Source organism: Onychostoma macrolepis, chromosome 11 (genome assembly GCF_012432095.1).
Source record: "Onychostoma macrolepis isolate SWU-2019 chromosome 11, ASM1243209v1, whole genome shotgun sequence".
Taxonomy (NCBI): Eukaryota; Metazoa; Chordata; class Actinopteri; order Cypriniformes; family Cyprinidae; genus Onychostoma; species Onychostoma macrolepis.
Window position 1 is genome coordinate 18,510,260 of NC_081165.1, and position 20,432 is coordinate 18,530,691.

General features: G+C 37.2%; 2 protein-coding genes across 2 annotated transcripts in view; both read right to left on the bottom strand.

The window, feature by feature from the left end:
* Positions 1–997: 997 nt before the first annotated feature.
* Positions 998–4,141, bottom strand: chia.1 (chitinase, acidic.1). The gene is made up of 11 exons (XM_058792142.1): positions 4,018–4,141; positions 3,892–3,921; positions 3,545–3,749; positions 3,338–3,394; positions 2,984–3,149; positions 2,761–2,885; positions 2,557–2,680; positions 2,286–2,468; positions 1,594–1,710; positions 1,385–1,511; positions 998–1,289 (listed from the first exon to the last, which is right to left on the bottom strand). Exons 1-11 carry the CDS (start codon positions 4,040–4,042, stop codon positions 1,081–1,083), a joined length of 1,368 nt encoding a protein of 455 aa, XP_058648125.1. The 5' UTR covers positions 4,043–4,141; the 3' UTR covers positions 998–1,080.
* Positions 4,142–4,727: 586 nt separating this feature from the next.
* The window catches only part of cntn2 (contactin 2), a 28,300-nt gene continuing 12,595 nt past the window's right edge, over positions 4,728–20,432 (bottom strand). Inside the window, exons 3-23 of the mRNA XM_058792141.1 lie at positions 19,959–20,100; positions 19,214–19,389; positions 19,009–19,104; positions 18,691–18,903; positions 18,483–18,585; positions 18,162–18,343; positions 16,934–17,070; positions 16,522–16,651; positions 16,160–16,310; positions 15,886–16,013; positions 15,307–15,482; positions 14,147–14,267; positions 13,600–13,758; positions 12,856–13,005; positions 12,555–12,625; positions 12,151–12,385; positions 11,287–11,402; positions 10,722–10,908; positions 9,580–9,692; positions 8,843–9,011; positions 4,728–7,269 (exon numbers count right to left, since the gene is read on the bottom strand). Coding sequence (XP_058648124.1) covers positions 7,166–7,269; positions 8,843–9,011; positions 9,580–9,692; positions 10,722–10,908; positions 11,287–11,402; positions 12,151–12,385; positions 12,555–12,625; positions 12,856–13,005; positions 13,600–13,758; positions 14,147–14,267; positions 15,307–15,482; positions 15,886–16,013; positions 16,160–16,310; positions 16,522–16,651; positions 16,934–17,070; positions 18,162–18,343; positions 18,483–18,585; positions 18,691–18,903; positions 19,009–19,104; positions 19,214–19,389; positions 19,959–20,100 — 3,059 coding nt within the window. The 3' untranslated portion in view covers positions 4,728–7,165. The remainder of the gene's footprint in view (positions 7,270–8,842; positions 9,012–9,579; positions 9,693–10,721; positions 10,909–11,286; positions 11,403–12,150; positions 12,386–12,554; positions 12,626–12,855; positions 13,006–13,599; positions 13,759–14,146; positions 14,268–15,306; positions 15,483–15,885; positions 16,014–16,159; positions 16,311–16,521; positions 16,652–16,933; positions 17,071–18,161; positions 18,344–18,482; positions 18,586–18,690; positions 18,904–19,008; positions 19,105–19,213; positions 19,390–19,958; positions 20,101–20,432) is intronic.

The following is a 20,432-nucleotide window of genomic DNA, read 5'->3' on the forward strand; positions in this document are numbered from 1 at the left end:
TATGGACATCAACTTGAGATAGTCACCACTGATAAGCTAAATATAATATAGAAACTTTAATTTTCTGTAAAGCTGCTTTGCAACGATTTGCATCGTGAAAAGCGCTATACAAATAAACTTGAACTGAATTGCCCTTGTGAGCATATAAGAGACTTTCAAAATTGTAGTGTAAGTTTATTGATTACGTTTATCTCAATAAATGGTAATATTACACTTAACCTTACATGTGTAACTAACTATAAATGTGCATCTTCAATAATAAACTGCATATTCTTTATTAAACTATTTACAAAATCTATCTAATTAATCTTGTGCCAAATCAGGTGTCCCAGCTATCTGCCGGTAGTTTATCAGGTCAGATGTAATATAAGAATATAAAAATCTAGGTCGCTATGCTTGCATAACATTATCAGATCAATCAGTCTGTATGATGTGGCAGGCAAATTTGTAATTTCATAACTGTACTCTTCAAGTTACTCTGGCAAGCAGAACTACGCCAGAGGGCACATCAGGACCTTATATACTTGAGAAGGATACTCAGTTTGCTGTACATTATATTTCTTGATGGTAGATTTGATGGTAGACACTATACTGTATGTAGATGGGTGCTGTACATAATATGACGTTTAATGATGGCACTTCTCTTCTTCATATCTGTCAAGTTTATAAGAATCCTTTACTATGTGTGAAATTTACAGTTCCATAAAGCTAGCCATACGTAAGGTTATTTAATTTGATCCATTTAAGGAAGAGGTTTTAAGTCAGAGTGCTATAAATATTTTATGAAAAATTTAGCGAAAAGAGAGGACACCGTTTTGCTGCACAACAAAAAGAGAACACTAGACTGTACTGAACAGGACATTATGATTTCTGATTAACAAAATGTGAGGAAAGATATGACCAGCACTTTACTAAGACACAACTCCATTTTGTTATGCATAAAATACAAATGTCTGTGACTTCTTTATTTGTATTTTTTTTTAATGATGAGCTTGGATATTTGGAAGCAGAGGTAATAAATCACAACAATAAATGACTGGACAGCTGTATTGAACAGGAGGAATGGATTTGAACTTGCACTCAAGGCCAATCACAACATTTGCAAGCATCAATATAGACCAGACCAGGCTGGCATTTATGCAGGTATGCGTTTCCACGGAAGCACTGGAAGTAAGTGGTTTCATCAGCATGGTTGGGGTACAGCCCATCTGGTTTGCCAAGACAGAAAGAGGCGACGGGGTCAGCGGTTGTGGTGGGACGTGGCGTAGTGGTGGGCTTGGGTGGGAAACCTGTGAATAGAGATTCAGCATCACATTAATGCATATAATAGAAGATGGAATCAATTTTGTGGTCTTTTTCTGCATTATAATCACCAAGGTTTTACCTAGTGCGTTGCGCAAATGGTTGACAAGAGGATAAGATCCGCTGTAACAAAAACGGCCAGCAAAATCGTCGAAATCTAAGGTCCACACTGATGCTCCTCCCAAGTTTAAGGAGTTAAGCCACTGCACCTGTTAAAGCAAATATTAGTAAAGGTTTGTCAGAAGCTCATTAAACATTTTGTTGTGTTCTGGAAACCAGCAGTTGATTTACCTTAGCAGCAAAACTTTCACGGTTGTCAAATCCGACCCAAGCCTTTCCTTGAACTGCATAGGGCACCATCTGCTCATTGATCCATTCAACAGTGACACTTGATTCCATGGGGCAAATCTGAGGACCAAAAACAATCATCAAATTTCACCACCCAAAGTTTACACAGATTATGTGTGGTAAATAACTGGCTTTTGAGAACATCAAATTTTTAAGACAAATTTAGAATCCAAACACTCATTCCACTGAAAGTAGTTCCAAAAAACAAACTGCAATCTCTGACCAACAATGTAATGGTATTCCTCAATGAATCGGTTGAGCGAATCAGTTGAGCGAGTGACTCACTTGTTTTGTGTCAGAATGAATCAGTGTTTTTAAGTGAATCATTTGAATGAATGATTCACTCATAAAGATGGCCACTTGTCGCCACCTAGTGGCGGAGTCATTAAAGAGTCACTAACTGTTGTATAATAAACATTGAATCTTGATAGTAGTCATTTACTTAATGCAGTTTGAATTCAGTTTGAAACCCCTTGCATTTTGAAATGTGCTATTATATGTAGTAAATTATAATTTATACATAATCAAATATTACACACAACTTTTAGTATACAAATTCCATGTGACCTAGTTTTTAAAGCAAAAACCAGTTGAGAACACTTGTTTTAGAACATATGTAAAAATAGTGTTAAAACCTCATAATAGGACCAGAAGCCTGCTTCGCGTGTGTAGGGGCCGGCGTCAGCAGGGCCACTGGCTGGGGCCCCGAGACCTGTCTGTGAAGTGGAGAGCAAGAATGTGCGTCCGTATGTGGGGAAGCCAAGAAGCAGCTTGTCAGCGTGGGCTCCATTGCTCAACCAGACATCCACAGATGAGTTCTGGTGAAGAGAGCCAAGAACGTGCTAAGAGATCTTACAAATGACACTTCGAATTGATGCATTTTGAATTTAAGGGTTTGGATCTTACGATATTGTGGTGAAAGACGTTTCCAGTGTCCAAGGAGCTGCGGAAAAGTGGACTGTTGTGCCCTGTCTTGGGGTCCCAGTGTCCATGGTAGTCAAAAGACAAAAGGTTCAAGAAATCCACCAGACTATAATGACAGAAAGGAGAAAGTGAAAAACTTTCATAGGCACACGTTACTGCAGCTTGATTAAAACACAGCAAACTTACCTTGAAATTTCAGCAACCTCATAAGCACGCTCAATAGTAGACTTGATGCTGGAAATTTTGCAGGAGACAAGCAGAGGAGTTCTCTTTGTGTCTATGGCCTCCTGTTCAACACCTTCTCTCAGTTCCTAAGAGAGAATTTTCATACAATAGAAACATAATCAGACCCAAAGGCATGTTTTAATGGAAATAAACAAGCTTGATTTTAACCCTCTAGTCTGCTTACCTTCAGGAATGTAGTAAACCTCTGCTTGTCCGCTGGTGGGCTTCCATTGTGACCTGGGTACTGCCAGTCAATGTCCATACCATCAAATTCATGGAGACGCAGGTACTGCAATGCAGAATGGATGAAAGTCTTGCGGTTCTCTGGAGTTGACACCACATTGATGTATCTGCAAAGTTGCAAATTAAGACATACATAAGTTAGAGGATTCAGTAAATCCTGTTTAATGTGTTTGCAGCTAGTTTATTTTAAAAATGTATTAGTAATAAAAAATTATTTTGTGTATGTTTTTCATATTATAGTGTAAAGTCATATGTCATATATTTATGACTTTTACAGATAATGCGTTTCACTTACGGACTGACGCCATTGACCGTTCCTCCAACAGACAGCAAGGTCTTCAATGCAGGATTTCTATTAAAAAATAAATAAATAAAAATGAATAAGAAAAATCAATGAGTCAAATTTTTCAAATTACCAAAAAGGTCTGACTTAAAATTGTGTAATTAATCATGTTTATCATACTGTGATGATTGTATTGCTATAGATATAGCTTTTGCTTACACTTTTTTCAGGTCATTCAGTGACTTGTACAGCTCATAGTCATTCCATTCAGCATTAGTGATTTGATTATCATAGCTGATGGTCGCCAGAGTATAAACCACATGTGTGCAGAGGAACGGATCAATGTTTTCTGGCAGGAACTTGCCATTGGCGGGTCTGTACTGGGACCAGTTGGTCATGTAGCACACCAGCTTTGTAGAAGCCACTATATCAGAAATTCAGATATATTGCATATATTCTTTACTCATTATCTAGGAATATTTATTATGAATGTTGATGAATATATTATATAGACTATATATTTGACATATTATTTAGGGTAATGCAAAGTTATTGAAGGTACTTACCCATCTGCACTGTAAGCAAGACACCCAATGCTACAGAAAAGACAACATGGTTATGCATAAATATTAAAATATAATTTAATATATTTTAATATTTTAAAAATGAAATTAAATATATATAAAAAATACCTGCTAAAAGTGTTAATTTAGTCATTTTGGTCTTGGTCCAAACCAGTATTCTTCAGGAACAGAGCTGGAAAACAAAACAAATAATGCATTAGCAATTTCACCAGCATGTCTTTGCAAGTTTTGCCATAGTCAAATCCTTTCTATAATAGAAAAATTAATGTGTGCATAGAAACATTAGTAACAAAGAAATGAATGAAACTGCTCTCTTTACCTGTCAGCTGCACTCAGAATGGCCAGTTTGGTGAAAACCTGTTCATGATCATGTATATTTATACATTATTAAGAGTTCCAAAGTACAGGTGATAAGTGCTAACTTCACAAGAATTGGGCAATAAAATTAATAAGCAGTCATATAACTAGCAAGTCACGGTAAAGTGGGATTATCTTTTAGATTGTTGTGACATGATCTAACATCAATTTTAACATGAAAATAATCAAATGTGAACAGTTTTGTTTCTTCTATTAAAACAGACATTTCTTTATATATATTAGGCATGTAAGCTTGATAGTGTATGCACAGACCTGTATCAATCTGTGCATGTCAATATAAATGCATGGAAGTTTTTATTAACATCTCATGGCATTGCGCCACCTTATATATTCCATATGCATAAATACATGGTGCATCTAAGCCAGTCGTGCACATCTGTATGAATGTGTGCATTATGCTAATCGCTAAAAACTGAACACGGTATCTTCAAATACAGTCAAAATGTTTTTTATTGAAGAATATTTACAAGTGCTGTATTATTCACATTCAGTCCACAGTGGACAGGCTCAACCTTTACAACAACTGGGGTACATGGTAGTTCAAAGAGACAACTTGACATCACAACCTGAGTGACCTTCAGAGTGAAACTACTAGCGTGCCATTCGACTCCTGCAAGCGTAAATACAGCCACTTTGAAAAGTTGTTAGCGGCTATTAATGTTGAGTTGTGACTGACGAAGCCCAGATTGAACACAAGAGGGCAAACTTACACAACGTGAAACACAGCAGAATGATTTACGAATTAAACGATACGAGAAATGAAAGCTGTGAAATTGTACATGGTTTTATAGTCCTAACTTGAGTGCTTCTACATTTGAAAAGTGTAACATTTACTTGAATGCTACCAGGGTGTGGGACTAGAGCTACTGATGATGCTGTTATGTGTTTTTGGCTAAAACTGTTTTAAATGTCACTGAGTGATCATGATTTGTAATTTACAGTGAATGGACAAAATATGAAATTGCTTGATTTGAATGATCAACAAGGTGTTAGAGAAGATGTAAAAAGCAAAATGAAGGAGCTCAAACAATGAAGCACCCCTCACACGAAGAAATTACTACATTTACAGTCAGAACTTGATGAAAACTGTTAAATAGAAAATTAAATATATTAAATAGAAAAAAATGAATAATTTTAAGGAAATCATCCCATTGAACAGGCACTAATGAAAATCAATGCAGGGAGAAGGAAAGAAATATATACAACATTCAAACAGTTTCATTGTACCTTTTTGATCTGAAAGTACAAGCTACAGACTGAATTTTGACGCATTGTGCACATCAAAATGATTTCATTCCAGTTTCAGTTTGTACTTCAGTAGTTGATGCCATAGTATTGAAAGACATATCTAAAAAGCACAGCAGAGGATCTCTGGAATCTTTAGTTTTGTCCTCATTAATAAATAAAAAGGAAAACATAACAGTTTTAAAAAAAATCTTTTTAAGGTTTTTAAACAACAAATGGCAGGTTTAGGTTGAGCTGGATTTTGGACCGGACAAGTGTCCTGGGACCTGTTAAGGGCCTCCAAACTTGCAGAGTGACCCGAGAGCCCCAGAATCGTCACTAAGAACATCACAATCAGTGTTGCCAAGTCTGCGGTTTTCCTGCGGAATTAGGCTACTTTAATACTGTTACCGCAGGTTGTTTTTCATGTCCACAGGTTAAGGCGACCCCAATAACGTGATATTTAGTCCCTGCAATGAATTTTACCAGGGAAACTTTGCCAAAAAAATGTGTATTTTACACCCCGGAACACGATTTTTAATGGGGGACCCCCTCAAAATGCTATTGGGCTAGTTTTGAGTAGCAATTGGGCAGGTTTGTTGTGAAAACCTGGCAACCCTGCTCACAATCTAATGTTAGCCAACCAAAACATGTCTCCAAATTCTTTTAGCCAAATGGACGTTGTCACTTAAAATAAACACTTAAAATATGGTAAGGTGACCACTACTAGGAACTGTCTCCAAAGATTGAGCCATACAGGGCCAAGACCTTGGAAGAAAACAATACCTTGTAATAAATGGTATTATAGGATAATAATATAATAGGATAATAATTAACTTGTTTGTCCACGAATGTTATCTTCAGCATTGTTCAATGTTCAGTGTCTCACTCTTGCAGTGTGCCAAGAAAGAAATTAACAACCCATGGACGTCAATTTTATGTAATCCTTCGGGAAAAAGGCAAAGTAATAACAATGAGATAACAGAGTGATAACTTTGGCAAGCCAAGCCCACTTTAACAACCACACGAGAATCAGGTTCTGTTGTACCATTGCTTTCGTGAGACCTTTCAGCTTTAAAAACTAGAACACTGAGGGAGGCAGAATGCTACAATCATTCAACACAGATACAAAACCCTGTTAATAAAAATCCTGATGCACTCCTGCTTCTAATTACACTGACACACAAAAAAATAAAGATCAAATAAAAAAGGTAAACATTCATTTGGATCATTTTGCAGTCCACATGCTGCCATGAAGTAGCAACAAAAATATTAAAAAAAGTTTTGTTTCATCCAGTATGGAAATGTCACCAATACAAGAAATCAACGAGTCAGAGCTGTTGTTGAATTTTAGAAACTACAACCAAATGCTGACATGATCACCGCTCAAGTTTCTGAGCGTCTAAGGCAAGCATCTAAAATTATAACAATAAAAAAAGTCTCCCTCAACGACTCTCTGTCCAGTCATCCTTGTAAAAAAGCCTTTTTATACAAAAGAACCTTCCACTCCTCACACTTCTAAAACTTTACACCCCACGCAACCATTCCAACATCCTTCATCAAAAAACCCCCAACCCACAGCCCTGCCCCTTCTGAGGAAAACCTGCTCAATTCTCTTTGATATTAATAAGAAATGCCTCATCACTGGCTAACATCACAGTCCAGACGAGCCAGTGAGAACGAGTACAGTGAACAGCAGAACAGATGTGCAGAGGGACTCAGAAGTGCCAGAACTGTTCTGGACCATCATTCCAGTGCCTGTGGATCAAACACACAGACATCATTTAGAACTTAAACACTAGTTTTTCAGTTAGTTTACTAAAACCAGTACAGGTGCATCTCAATAAATTAGAATGTCGTGGAAAAGTTCATTTATTTCACTAAATCAACTCAAATTGTGAAACTTGTGTATTAAATAAATTCAATGCACACAGACTGAAGTAGTTTAAGTCTTTGGTTATTTTAATTGTGATGATTTAGGCTCACATTTAACAAAAACCCACCAATTCACTATCTCAACAAATTAGAATACTTCATATGACCAATAAAAAATACATTTTTAGTGAATTTTTGTCCTTCTGGAAAGTATGTTCATTTACTGTATATGTACTCAATACTTGGTAGGGGCTCCTTTTGCTTTAATTACTGCCTCAATTCGGCATGGCATGGAGGTGATCAGTTTGTGGTACTGCTGAGGTGGTGTGGAAGCCCAGGTTGCTTTGATAGCGGCCTTCAGGTCATCTGCATTGTTGGGTCTGGTGTCTCTCATCTTCCTCTTTCTCTATGGGGTTCAGGTCAGGCGAGTTTGCTGGCCAATCAGTAACACCATGGTCATTGAACCAGCTTTTGGTACCTTTGGCAGTGTGGGCAGGTGCCAAATCCTGCTGGAAAATGAAATCAGCATCTCCATAAAGCTTGTCAGCAGAAGGAAGCATGACGTGCTCTAAAATTTCCTGGTAGATGGCTGCGTTGACTGTGGACTTCAGAAAACACAGTGGACCAACACCAGCAGATGACATGGCAGCCCAAATCATCACTGACTGTGGAAACTTCACACTGGACTTCAAGCAACATGGATTCTGACCTTAATTTCCAAATGAAATGCAAAATTTACTTTCATCTGAAAAGAGGACTTTGGACCACTGAGCAACAGTCCAGTTCTTTTTCTCCACAGCCCAGGTAAGATGCTTCTGACGTTGTCTCTGGTTCAGAAGTGGCTTGGTAGCCCTTTTCCTGAAGACGTCTGAGCGTGGTGACTCTTGATGCACTGACTCCAGCTTCAGTCCATTTCTTGTGAAGCTCTCACAAGTGTTTGAATCAGCTTTGATTGACAGTATTCTCAAGCTTGCAGTCATCCCTGTTGCTTGTGCACCTTTTCCTACCCAAATTATTCCTATTCTTAATATGCTTTGATACAGCACTCTGTACACAGCCACACCTTTCAGTAATGACCCTCTGTGACTTACCCTCTTTGTGGAGGGCGTCAATGTTCGTCTTCTGGATCATTGCCAAGTCAGCAGTCTTCCATTATTGTGGTTTCAAAGAACAAGAGATACCCGAATTTATACTGTAGGGATGGTCATTAATTGAAACTCAAATGTAAATATTCTAATATTTTGAGATACTGATTTTTGACTTTCATGAGCTGTAAGCTCTAATCATCAAAATTAAAACAAAAAAACTTTTGAAATGTTTTACTTTACATGCAATGAATCTAAAATATATGAAAGTTTCACTTTTTGAAATAACTAAAGTAAAAAATGAACTTTTTCACGACATTCTAATTTATTGAGATGCACCTGTACTCCTGGCTACTTTTAGTCTCACATACCTGAATCTTGAGACACTATTGCCTCATGGGCTGGTCCGTCTCCTCCATCTCCCCAAGAGCGGATTTCCAGAACCACATAACCATTGTCCTTGGGTAACGGCAGAGTGATGGAGTTCTTGCTTTTCTCCAGTACCTTCAAGGAAGACTGCCCTTCATGCTTGTAAAGGACCTAAATAAATAATAGAGAATCAGTTTTTAAAAATGATGTTTTGTGAATTCTCAAGATGTGTAGCATTTCAAGTCAATTTTATTTGTATAGCACGTTTCACAATACAAAGTTTCTAATCAGCTTCAAAGAAGATCATGATGTTGATGTTTATAATATCTTAATAGTTTACACTGGCATTAAGCAGTTTTTGCGCTGTACGAAAATATATTTGACATTTTTTGACAATACAAGCAATCAAGCAGTTCAGATTTGTTATACAGTACACACCATCTTGACATAAGATGACCTTAAACCTATAGCAGATAAGATATGACATACACACCTGGTTAACATATTTATTCACTGCTAACGGGCTCAATAGGGTCGTTATAAGGGACGACACATCTTCTCTTCTCATGTGCCACCCATTTATTAAATTCTTACCTTAGAGCTATGAAATGATACGACAGGAGCCTTTGACTGAAATGACCGAATCTGAGCAAATATTCTGATGACATACAGATGACCCAACACAAACACACATCCTAAGAGAAAGCCGTAGTGTTGGGTGGCAGCGTGTGTCACTCACTTTGTAACCCAGAACGGCAGACTCATTGTCCATGGATTTAACATGATCCCACCTCACAGTAACCCAAGAACCAACAGCCTTCCATGAGACATTACCTGGAGGACGGTTGGGGGCTAGAATTGAAGATACAAGCAAAAATAAGTCCACAAAGCTTTCACACCATTCTCAGTGACAAATACAGGAATTGCAAATGTCAAGTTTGTATGAAGTGTATGAAGGACTGTTCGGGACATTTGAACTGTTATGGATGTAACAGATTGTTCTAGTTATCAAACTTATTACATTTCTATTATTGTAACAGTAATCTTCATAAGTAGGTTAACCTTTTTCTACAGATCAAGTGACAGTTTATTTTCTCCATGAAGGAGAATGAAAATAAATATAGGTGGTTTTAAGTCTCATGGTTGACCGATATTTCATTTATTTATTTTTTTTGACAATCTTTACCAAAAGCAACTTACAGAAAGAAAGGTTCTGTAAGGAAAGCTCAACATATCACGACAACGTGATGTGATGCAACAAGATCTTTTATTTCTCTCAACTCTTCCACCCTTAGGCTACCAGCTCACGCAAGTTGGACATGAATCAGCCTTTGTTTTTTCTTGGAACAACATTCTTATCAACCAAACACTGCCTTATGATTTAAAGAGTACCCATTTCACCATTTTTTAATAGGTGTCAATGTCATGGGTCAAGGTTAAATCACTGCTGAATTTTGTTCATTGTACAGCATCCATTTATATGTTTTTTGTTAACCTTTTTACATTAATCATTCTTTCAACATGAATTCAACTGAAATTCTTTCTATCACCTTTTAACATTAAAGGAGACCTATTGTGCCCCTTATTACAATATGTAATATAAGTCTCAGGTGTCCTCAGAATGTGTCTGTAAGGTTTCAGCTCAAAATACCCCACAGACCATTTATAATTATCATTTTGAAAATGCCCATTTTGAGTGGAAGCAGAAACACGCTGATTTTCATGACATGTCACCTTTAAAGTTTGGTCATGTGCCGGCTAGGTAGTTTGGAGTAGGAGTTTGGGTTAAGATTTGTAGAAAAATTATTTTCGAATCTACTCATGTAAATCACATTTTAGCTAAGCTACCAGTGCTCCCTGAGCCCAAAAATGAGGTCTTACGAGGTTTCTTGGTGACGACAGTTGTTCTTGGGGAGGGTGGGCCAGTGCCTGCACTGTTGTAGGCCAATACAGTGACGTGATAGAGAGTGTTAGGCCTCAGACCCGTGACTCGTGCCGTGTTCTCCAGCCCTGCTGTTCTCACTCGGTCCGCAGCAGCTTCACGTTCATGTTGTCGCCAATAACGAATCTGCAACCAGAGCAAGAGGACTGTCTCAAACCTGTGACAAGTTTGATCATACTTCTTATTAAGTCTTATTTTGCTTCTGAAAGACAATTATATTACCATATTTAATTAAATACATTCTGCAAAAAATACCCTTTGATACCAGTGGATTTCAAAGCATGGTTTTATCTAAAGGGAGGCGCCTTATCTAAATAATGCATTTCATGTTCCTTGATCTGATCTAGACGTGCTGTTCATAAAAAGGAGCTAATGAGATAACAGCACCTCTATTAGTCGATCACTCAATGGGGCAAAGCTCATATACTGATGTGGCACCTCAATGGCCAACAAAACTACCATCAAAAGAGATGCAACAGATGTTAAAAGAAGAATGGGCCTGACCTCATAACCCCGAAGAACTCCATTAATGTTCAGATGTTGAATGGGGTCCCAGGACACCTGAATCTCAAAAGCTGTCAGAGCCGTGGCATTAATCCTTCTTGGGGATATAGTAGGTTCTAAGGAAGGCCGGAAAACATCATGTTATACATCTATCAGTTGTCATGCATTTGTGTATTATTTAATCTTTTTTATTTCATTTTATAAGGCTGGCAACATTTTAATGTCAAATAAAAAGTCTTAAGTTTTTATTTTATCTCTGACTCTTCGAATGCTATAAAGACACTTTTCACGTGCACATTGCTGTGATTAAACATGAGTTGCACGTTTGATTGACAGTGTAATACAGTTTACACTCTCTTCATTCATTAACAGCCTCTTTTTAAAGCCAGCATTATATACTCTGACACGTGCAACAAAATTATCTGTCCTGAAATGTGCTGCACAGTTAAGCTGAGATATGATGAAAGACCCAAGATAAACTTGGAATCCTTGTAAAGGATATACAGAGCAGTTTAGTTTATTTTCTCATTTTACTGTTTATTCTTGTGTTGTTACTTCTACAACTACTAACTGATCACTTAATAGGGATTTTTGATATGTAAATGTGGGTGGTTTTGTGTTAATATAAACGGGATGAGACATTATTGCATCTTTGTTTCAATATGTTTTTTGGGAGGAAATTTTGACTTTTGACAATTAGAATATGCTTCCATAGAACAACAAAGTCATATTATAATAAGCTCTCTTGTCTCAAATGAGTTTCTCCACTGTCTGCTGTTTTGGAGTTTCTCCACTGTCTCTAATGGTTAAGCGAAGTCTAATCAGAATATAATGAAAATTATTATCCTTTCTAATGTTTCTCACCCTCTTCTGCAGAATGTACCACAGCAATCTGGCTGAAGGGACCTTCTCCTTTCTTATTGTAGGCCTTGATTCTGACCTCAAAAGGGCAGTAGGCTGACAGACTCTCATTACTGTAGACATATCGTGATGACTCCACGTGTGGCACCCTCACCACCATCCATGTTGGCATGCCTTGCTTTCTGAATGCCAGGATATAACCAAAGCCATCTCCATTCTGATACTCCCTGGCCATGGGCTGCAATTCATACCGGTAGAAAACGTTTTTTTGTCTCATTATGGAACAGAAGGAGAGGGTTGAGTAATAAAGACACATTGATTGACCATCTGTTAGCAACTCATCCTGATTAAAAAGAATAAGGCAAATCTAATATGAAATTAGAGCAATAGAGGTCCATGGCACTTACAGTCCATGTAATGATAAGTTCATTACGGTTTCCTCCACCTCCACTAAGTCCACTGGGAGCCACAGTGGGTGCTGCAAGATAAATAACAAAATAATTTAAAAAAAAGCAAAATAATGACCCACTTACATAGTGGAAAAAAATACCCAACTATCTACCAAATATTTCTATGTGGAACCACACTTATATTTCATGTCAATTTGTTTTTACTTTTTAATATGTATTATAATTATAATTATAATAATATTTCATATTTCATATTTTCATTTTTGTTCAACACTAACAAATTTCTAATTGTTCTGACCTGCTTGTTTGGTTCGGACAGGCTGGGAGGGCATGCTTGGTTCTCCACTACCCAAAATGTTGCTGGCAATGACCTGGAATTCATAATCCATCCATGGTCGAAGATCTATCATACGTGCAGACTCAGCATTTCCTTCTATGTTTGCAGGGTCTGGAGGAACCATAAGCAAACAATCATAACATAAGCAAACATTCATAACATAATGCTTGATGCTCTAATACAAATAGATTTATCAAACGACAACAAAAAATAAACAAATAAATTAAATATTTAGTATGGGTGTAACTGTGACTAAAGAAAAAATGGATAAGAAAAATTTGAAAAAATATCAAGGTACCAAAAACAAAATTATCATAAATATATAAATTTTTGTTATTGTAGTTAATTGTAATAATTATAAATATAAATACTTAAAACAATTAATACGTATTAGACATTATAAATTACATTTTTTATAATATATTGTAGATAAAAAATATTACAATATATATAAAAAGCTCATGCTGAGAACGCAAGATTGCAAAGTTGATTGACAATGTAGGAAGGCTGATTTAAATGTTTCATTCACAATGTTTTGTGCAAATGGGGGACTTGTTCAGGGTTATGAACTGAAATGTTCAAAAACATTAGAGAAACCCCTGCTATAATAAAAAAAACCACTTTTCATTATAAGCATATTCGTAATAACATTTATGCAAAAATGTTAATTCTATCATTATGCAGCAAAATGACCCTTAACCTCACCTGTTCTCATCCTCTTCCAGTCGTGAGTCTGTGAGGATCGGCCCAGGATGACATACTTGCCAATGGGACTGTGGTTGTCATATCCACGGCTCCATCTCAGCTCAACAGATGTGTCATTGACACTAGTCACCACTAAACCTCCAGGAGGTCCTGGTGGGCCTGTAAAGAAAGAAACATTTAGCTTTACCAGAGAATGTACAACTTTTTGTTTTTCTTAAATTCACATTTTTTCATATATTTATACTCATGCACACACAGCAAAAAACAAAAACAAACATGTTATTAAAGTGGTTTAGTTGGGTCTGTTTTCTTTACAAAATCTCCACTAAACAGGCATATGGACCAAACCCCAAGAATACAGATTTGCTAAATTTATATTTCATGACTCTACATTTCATTCATTCTCCCAGGGCTGAGTGCTGAGAGTTGTCTGGGCAAAAACGATCAAGCTGAGGTAAAACACAAGTGCAGGGCTGTGGAACAGCCATAGGCTGCAGGCTGGTGAAATGAGCTCTCTATCGCTGCTCAGCCAGCTGGAAGCCCTTACCCCTCACGACCAGCTTGGCCGAGGCCACAGCACTGTCCACCACCGTCTGGGCCATGCAGGTGTATGTGCCAGCGTGACTGAGCTGTCCATTCACTATCAACAGGTCACCAATCGTCTCTTTCTATATAAAATGACAGTGAAAAGTAAACTGTGTTAGAAAGAAGTATTAGCCCACTTCAACTTCACAGGAGCATTATCATGCTTTTTATTACATGCTTAATCTGGAGAGGTTTCGAATTTGGGATTTTAAAATTGACTATATAATATGTCTAAAAGGCATTTACTTTGAAGTGAATCCTATTAAAGCTAATCTCAGCATGTGTGAGGAGTCTGCTGCTATTGGAATACAAATCCAAATGGTTTTATTAATCTTGCTAATTTTAAATATTAAGAACATAACTAGATTTTCACATTTTATTAAAGAAACTGGTATTTGCTAGGGTGTTGTGGGTGGCTGTCAGGGATCCTCTATGCTCTAAGTTGTTTTTAGCATGTTGCTATGCTGTTTCAATGGCACAGTAAAGTGTTGAATCTCTATGACCTTCCCTAGATAGCTTTGGTCCTTGCGATGCAGGTTTATGGGATTTTTAGTCGTTTTATCATCTGCCAGGCAAAACTCATGAGAGTAATTGCTTAGAAATGGCATGACACATCTCTTAACAACCTTGCAGTACAAAATCAAACTAACATACACTACAGTCAAAAAGTTTTTCCAAAAAGATATCAAATAAATGCTGTTCTTTTGAACTTTCCATTCGTCAAAAATCTAATTCATCCAAAAAAAAAAAAAAAAAAACCTATATATATATATATATATATATATACATACACATTTAATTGGAAATGTTTTTGAGCACCAAATCAGAATATTGGAATGATTTCTTAAGGATCATGTTAAGGTAATGACTGCTGAAAATTCAGTTTTTTTCCCATGACAACAATAAAAAAGACATTTTAAAATATATTACAATAGAAAACAATTATTTTAAATTGTAATAATACTTCACGATATTACCGTTTTACTGTATTTTTGATCAAATTAAAACAGCCTTGGTGAGCATAAGAGTCTTTTTTAAAAAACATTTCTTTTTAAATCTTACTTAAGAGTTAATGTGCTGACGCTTACAGTTTTTAAACACCCTTTCACATCAAGTGCTCACCCCCTCCATACGCCGATAGTGTCCATTTGGTTCCTCTAGGTCCAGCAGAACTCCATTGAGGGACCAGGTGAAGGTGAGATCCATAGTAGGGTCATGTGACGCATGGCACTGCAGAGTGGCATTATCACCCTGATTGATGTCAGCATTAGAGGGTGCTAATGTGATTTTTGTGGCATCTGTTTGAGAGAACAGGGTGAAAAACATAACTTTATACACTGAAAGCATCTGTGCCCACATTAGTATTTTAAAGATTTACATGCAGATCAATAAGCCAGAAATACACTCAGGCTTGAAATTGAGACATAACAGAAGATATGTGCATGAACATGCAGAATGGGAGCTGATAAAGGTGTTAACATCCAAAGCAAACTAGGCTAAAAAGTCTATAGGCGTGTTGAGAAAAGTCCAGATTTTGCTTAACCGTTAGTGACATTTCCTGAAACACTGTTTATGGGTTTTACGTGATCTTAAACTTTTCAAGTGTAATCTGTGTAAAAAAAAAAAACTATGCACGTAAACACTCACAGCTGCAACAATATTTAGTGCCAAACAGATAACCTGAAAATTAGGTTTTGTTACCTCTGACAGACAGGTGTCCTGTGCTGTTGGCTTTGCCAAGATAGTTTTCTGCAAAGCAGGTGTACTTTCCCTCATCGGCACGACTGATATTGTAGATCCACAGAACCCCATCTGGAGTGAATGTTATCCTGGAGAAAATTAATCTTTTTGAGATCACCGTATTCAAAGCATCTACAAACAGCTCACAAGGCCATTTTTTCTGTCAGTAATAATATATACCAATTTTAAAGATTTTTGGAGGTCTTTGAAACACCTTGAAACATTACTGGATTACCTGGTGCTATTAGTCAGTAGCTCTGTGCCACGGCTCCAGAAGAGAGTGGGTTTAGGAGCCGCTCGAGGTTTACACTCCATTTTCACCTGTCCGCCACGGGCAGCAGGAACAAGCTTCCGCACTGGATTTAACCTGAAGTCTGGAGCCTGGACTGAAATAGGGCGACAGGACGGGGAGGAAGGGAGATAGGGATCCACACAGAGAGGATTTAAACACAGATCATACTATAATCGGGGTTCAGGCATGACTGGGTGGGCAGAAGGGGATTTGAAGTGCATTAAGGTAGATAACAAGAGAAACATGTCAATGTTTATTCAGTTGTATTCTGATTTGCTTTCATGTTGATATTCACTTGTGCTCACCTTGAACTCTGAGTTCAGCGTTTGAGTAAACGGTGCCGTGTTTGTTTTCGGCCACACACTGATACATCCCGGAATCCTCCAAGGCGAGGTTACTGATCCTCAGTCGCCCGTTATTCACTTCCACTCGGTCCTGCACACAGGTAAGCGTAAGAGATATGATGCACATGCACATTAACGCCAGCAGAGGGCCACACAACATTTCTCTTGTCAATCTACCTCCAGCTGAAAAATAACTAGCAGGTTCTTCACTGTCACATCTCACTGCCTCTAAGACATGAAGAGTTTTCTAAAAATGAGTTAGCATATATCAGTCTGAGTCTTGACAGCTAGAGGTCCTGTTCATTTCTGATAACACACACATTGTCAGATGACAATCCAGCTCCAGTTGTGTGTGTGCGCGCATATGGCTGACCTGTGTGGTGAGGGGCTGTCCGTTACGGAGCCAGCGAATGGTGGGTCTTGGTTTGCCCGCAGCAGCACATCTCCACTGCAGCTCCGAACTGATTTCCACCTCAGAGTCACTCATGACCTGAAGCCACTCAGGCTGGGCTGGGAAGCGAGAACACATACAAACCCACAGATTTTTACTTCTCTCTCTAATAAGTGGATTGATGTGTATTAATTTAATTGCTTATACACCATTATTACATTCTACAGTATGTATTAATATAATGAATCATCTTTTATTTTAATAAATTCAGTTTTGAATTAAATTTGTTTTTATTGATTTTTAAATGAAAATGAAATGTTAACTAAAATAAGTTTAAATATTAAAACAAAGCAGAAACAAAAATTAATTAAAGTTATATACTGTGTGTGAATGTGTGTATATATACACACACACACACTAATAAAAATGACAAAAACACAAGAAAAATCGGTTACACTTTATATTAGGTGGCCTTAACAACTATGTACTTACATTTAAATTAATAATTTGATACAATGCAATTATTGTGTACATACATGTTTTTACATTGTACTTATATTTTTAAAAATACCTATATGTAATTACATCTGTAATTAATTTCTGTAATTACATTTATAATTACACTGTCAACCCATCCCTTACACCTTAACCCACCCTTAAATCTACCCATACCACCAAACCTGTCCCTAACCTTACCCATATCCCACCTCAATAGCAGCAAAAGTGTTTTGCAATACAATATGAACACAATAAGTGCATTGTACTTATTTTTTGATGTAAGTACATAGTAGTTAAGGCCACCTAATATAAAGTGTAACCGATTTTTCTTGTTTTTGTCATTTTTATTAGTGTGTGTGTGTATATATACACATTCACACGCAGAATATAACTTTAATTCATTTTCATTTCTGTTTTGTTTTAATATTTAAACTTATTTTAGTTAACATTTCATTTTCATTAAAATTTTTAGATTTTTAGTCTATTTGTAATATTTGTGTATATATATATATATATATATATATACATTTTTAAATATAATTTATATTGTATATTTTATTTTCTTGTATTTTAGCTTATTCTAATTAATCATTTTTAATCATTTTAGTTAACAATAACAACACAAAGTTTTATATTACATCAAACTTCTACCAAAAGTAACAAGAGGAAAATCTTGTAGAAAATATCATTCTAGTGCTGACGTTATGCCTACCTTGCACAGAGACACGTCCCTGATGTGTCTCACGGCCCTCTGAGTTGTAAACCTCACACTCATACATGCCCTCATCATCAAAATTCAGTTCAGGAATAATCAGTGTGGGTCCCTCTGCACTTGCTCCGACCTTTGGTGGTAAAATCCCATCCACCTTCCTCCAGCGGATTTTAGGAATGGGACTTAGGGAGGAAAGTAAAGAGCGAGCAAAAGGACGTTAGAGAAAAATGTTCCATTTTTATAGCCAACTGAGTTATGGATTATGTTGAACCGATGTCGCAGTGATCTCTGAAGGGAAGTGAGGCACTAAGGGGGACTTACTTGCCATAGGCAAAGCATTCCAGCTGTGCAGTTTGTCCCGATAATGCATACGTCTCAGCAGGAAAACGCACTCGGACATTTGGAGCGGCTTTCCTTGGGTTTGCTGTGGAAAAACAAAATATAAGATGCATTTTTTTTGTATAAAATGTTACTTTGATAGCAGCATGTATTTGAGCTTGTTTCTTGTTTTTGAGGGAAACTAACTAACCATCAGGGTAAACAGTGAGCTGGACAGCTTTACTGAAGATGCTCTTGGTGCTGATGTCCATGTTGATGGTGGTGAAGCAGAAATAGTTGCCCGTGTCGTTGGCTCTTGCGTTAGCAAGGTATAAGTTACCAGTCACCTGAGAAACAAACCATCTGCCCCCCTCTGGCTGAATGAAGTTGGGGAACTCGTTGATGAACCAGCGGTAGGACAAAGCTTGGTGGTACAAAACGGATGGAAGATGTAATATTAACCTTTGAGGAAATAAATAAACTGAATACAGAGTGAAATATTTTACTAGCTGCTAGTGTGCAATCATACCTGGGTAATGAGTTGGTGGCTGACAGGCAAGAAAGGTTCCTGCACCTTCATGGACCGTCTGAGGGCTTCTACTCTCAGGGGGGAAATCATGGAGGTCTAGAATACACACAACATTAATCAGCTGCGGTAGAGTGCAACTGCTGCTTTTATTCAGAAAGGCCTAATTTTCACACTTAGACAACAAAATTGTTTGGTTTGTACTCACAGCCAAATTTGAGGTTAGCCACTCGGCTAACAATGGTGCCACAGCGGTTGATGGCAAGACACTGGTACGACCCACCATCACGCCCATTCTGAGGGTTATTGATCACAAGGTTACCTGCGACCTGCATGTAGTGCGAATCCTCGACAAATGCAATTTCAGTGCCATTCACATGCCACCTGTTAGAAATCACATAAAAGATCTAACTTCAACAGATTCTAAATTCAATAAAGGGCAAAATCAATGATTTATTAAATTCAGGCAAACATGTAGTACACTTTTTGTGGGGACAGCATGCATAATGTATTTCAAAATATATTTTTGCCTGGTTTTCCTGTAAAAATATTTTTCACCTCTTTTTAATAAGGAGATAAGCATAAATACAACAAAATTTACTGAAGTTAATGTATTTAACTAGAAAAAAATCCAATAAACTTAATTATAATTATCTTACAAAATTACTTTATCAATCAAAACTTTGGGTCAGGTCAGTAATATATATATATATATATATATATATATATAAAGAATTTTTACTCAGCAAGGATGCATCAAACTGGTAAAAATTACAATAAAGACATTTACAATATTACAGAAGATTTTTTTTTTTTCAAATATATAATATATTTGAAATCATTTATTTTGGTTAAAATATTTTTACAATGTTTGTGTTTAAAGTTAGGTCATAGTAAATAAAGGTCCTGTTTTGTTCGATAAGGTGTAAGTGCCAAAAACCTGATCTGAGTACCGGTAAATAGCAGCAGGGCTGGCGCGAGCCTGGCAGCTCAGGGTCACCTTGCCTTCTGGCATCCCCTCCGGGTAAATCAGACTAGACGGCTGCTCCTCAAACACAGGCCCACTGTCGTGACCCGACACACACACATCCCCACCTACAAAAATACGCCCACCATTACTGCCTGTTTCAGCTATTTCAACAAAGACTGTCACGAAATGCTTTTGAGTCAAAAACAGCATTCATGGCCTTTTAACATGGTGACCCCTGAATTTGAACCAACAGCCTTCCGGTTACCAGATGATTAACTAGGCAACAGCACACTAAATGAAATTCAAGAGTAAAGTACAATATCTGTGAGAGTAATCTAGCACAAGTAGTCTTGTTATGCTCAGGTCTTTTGTACTACCTCCACTGACAGCTAGTGCGCTGTGCCAAACAGACAGATACAGGGGGGTCGTGCGTGCCTAACAACTCCAGCGTATTTGC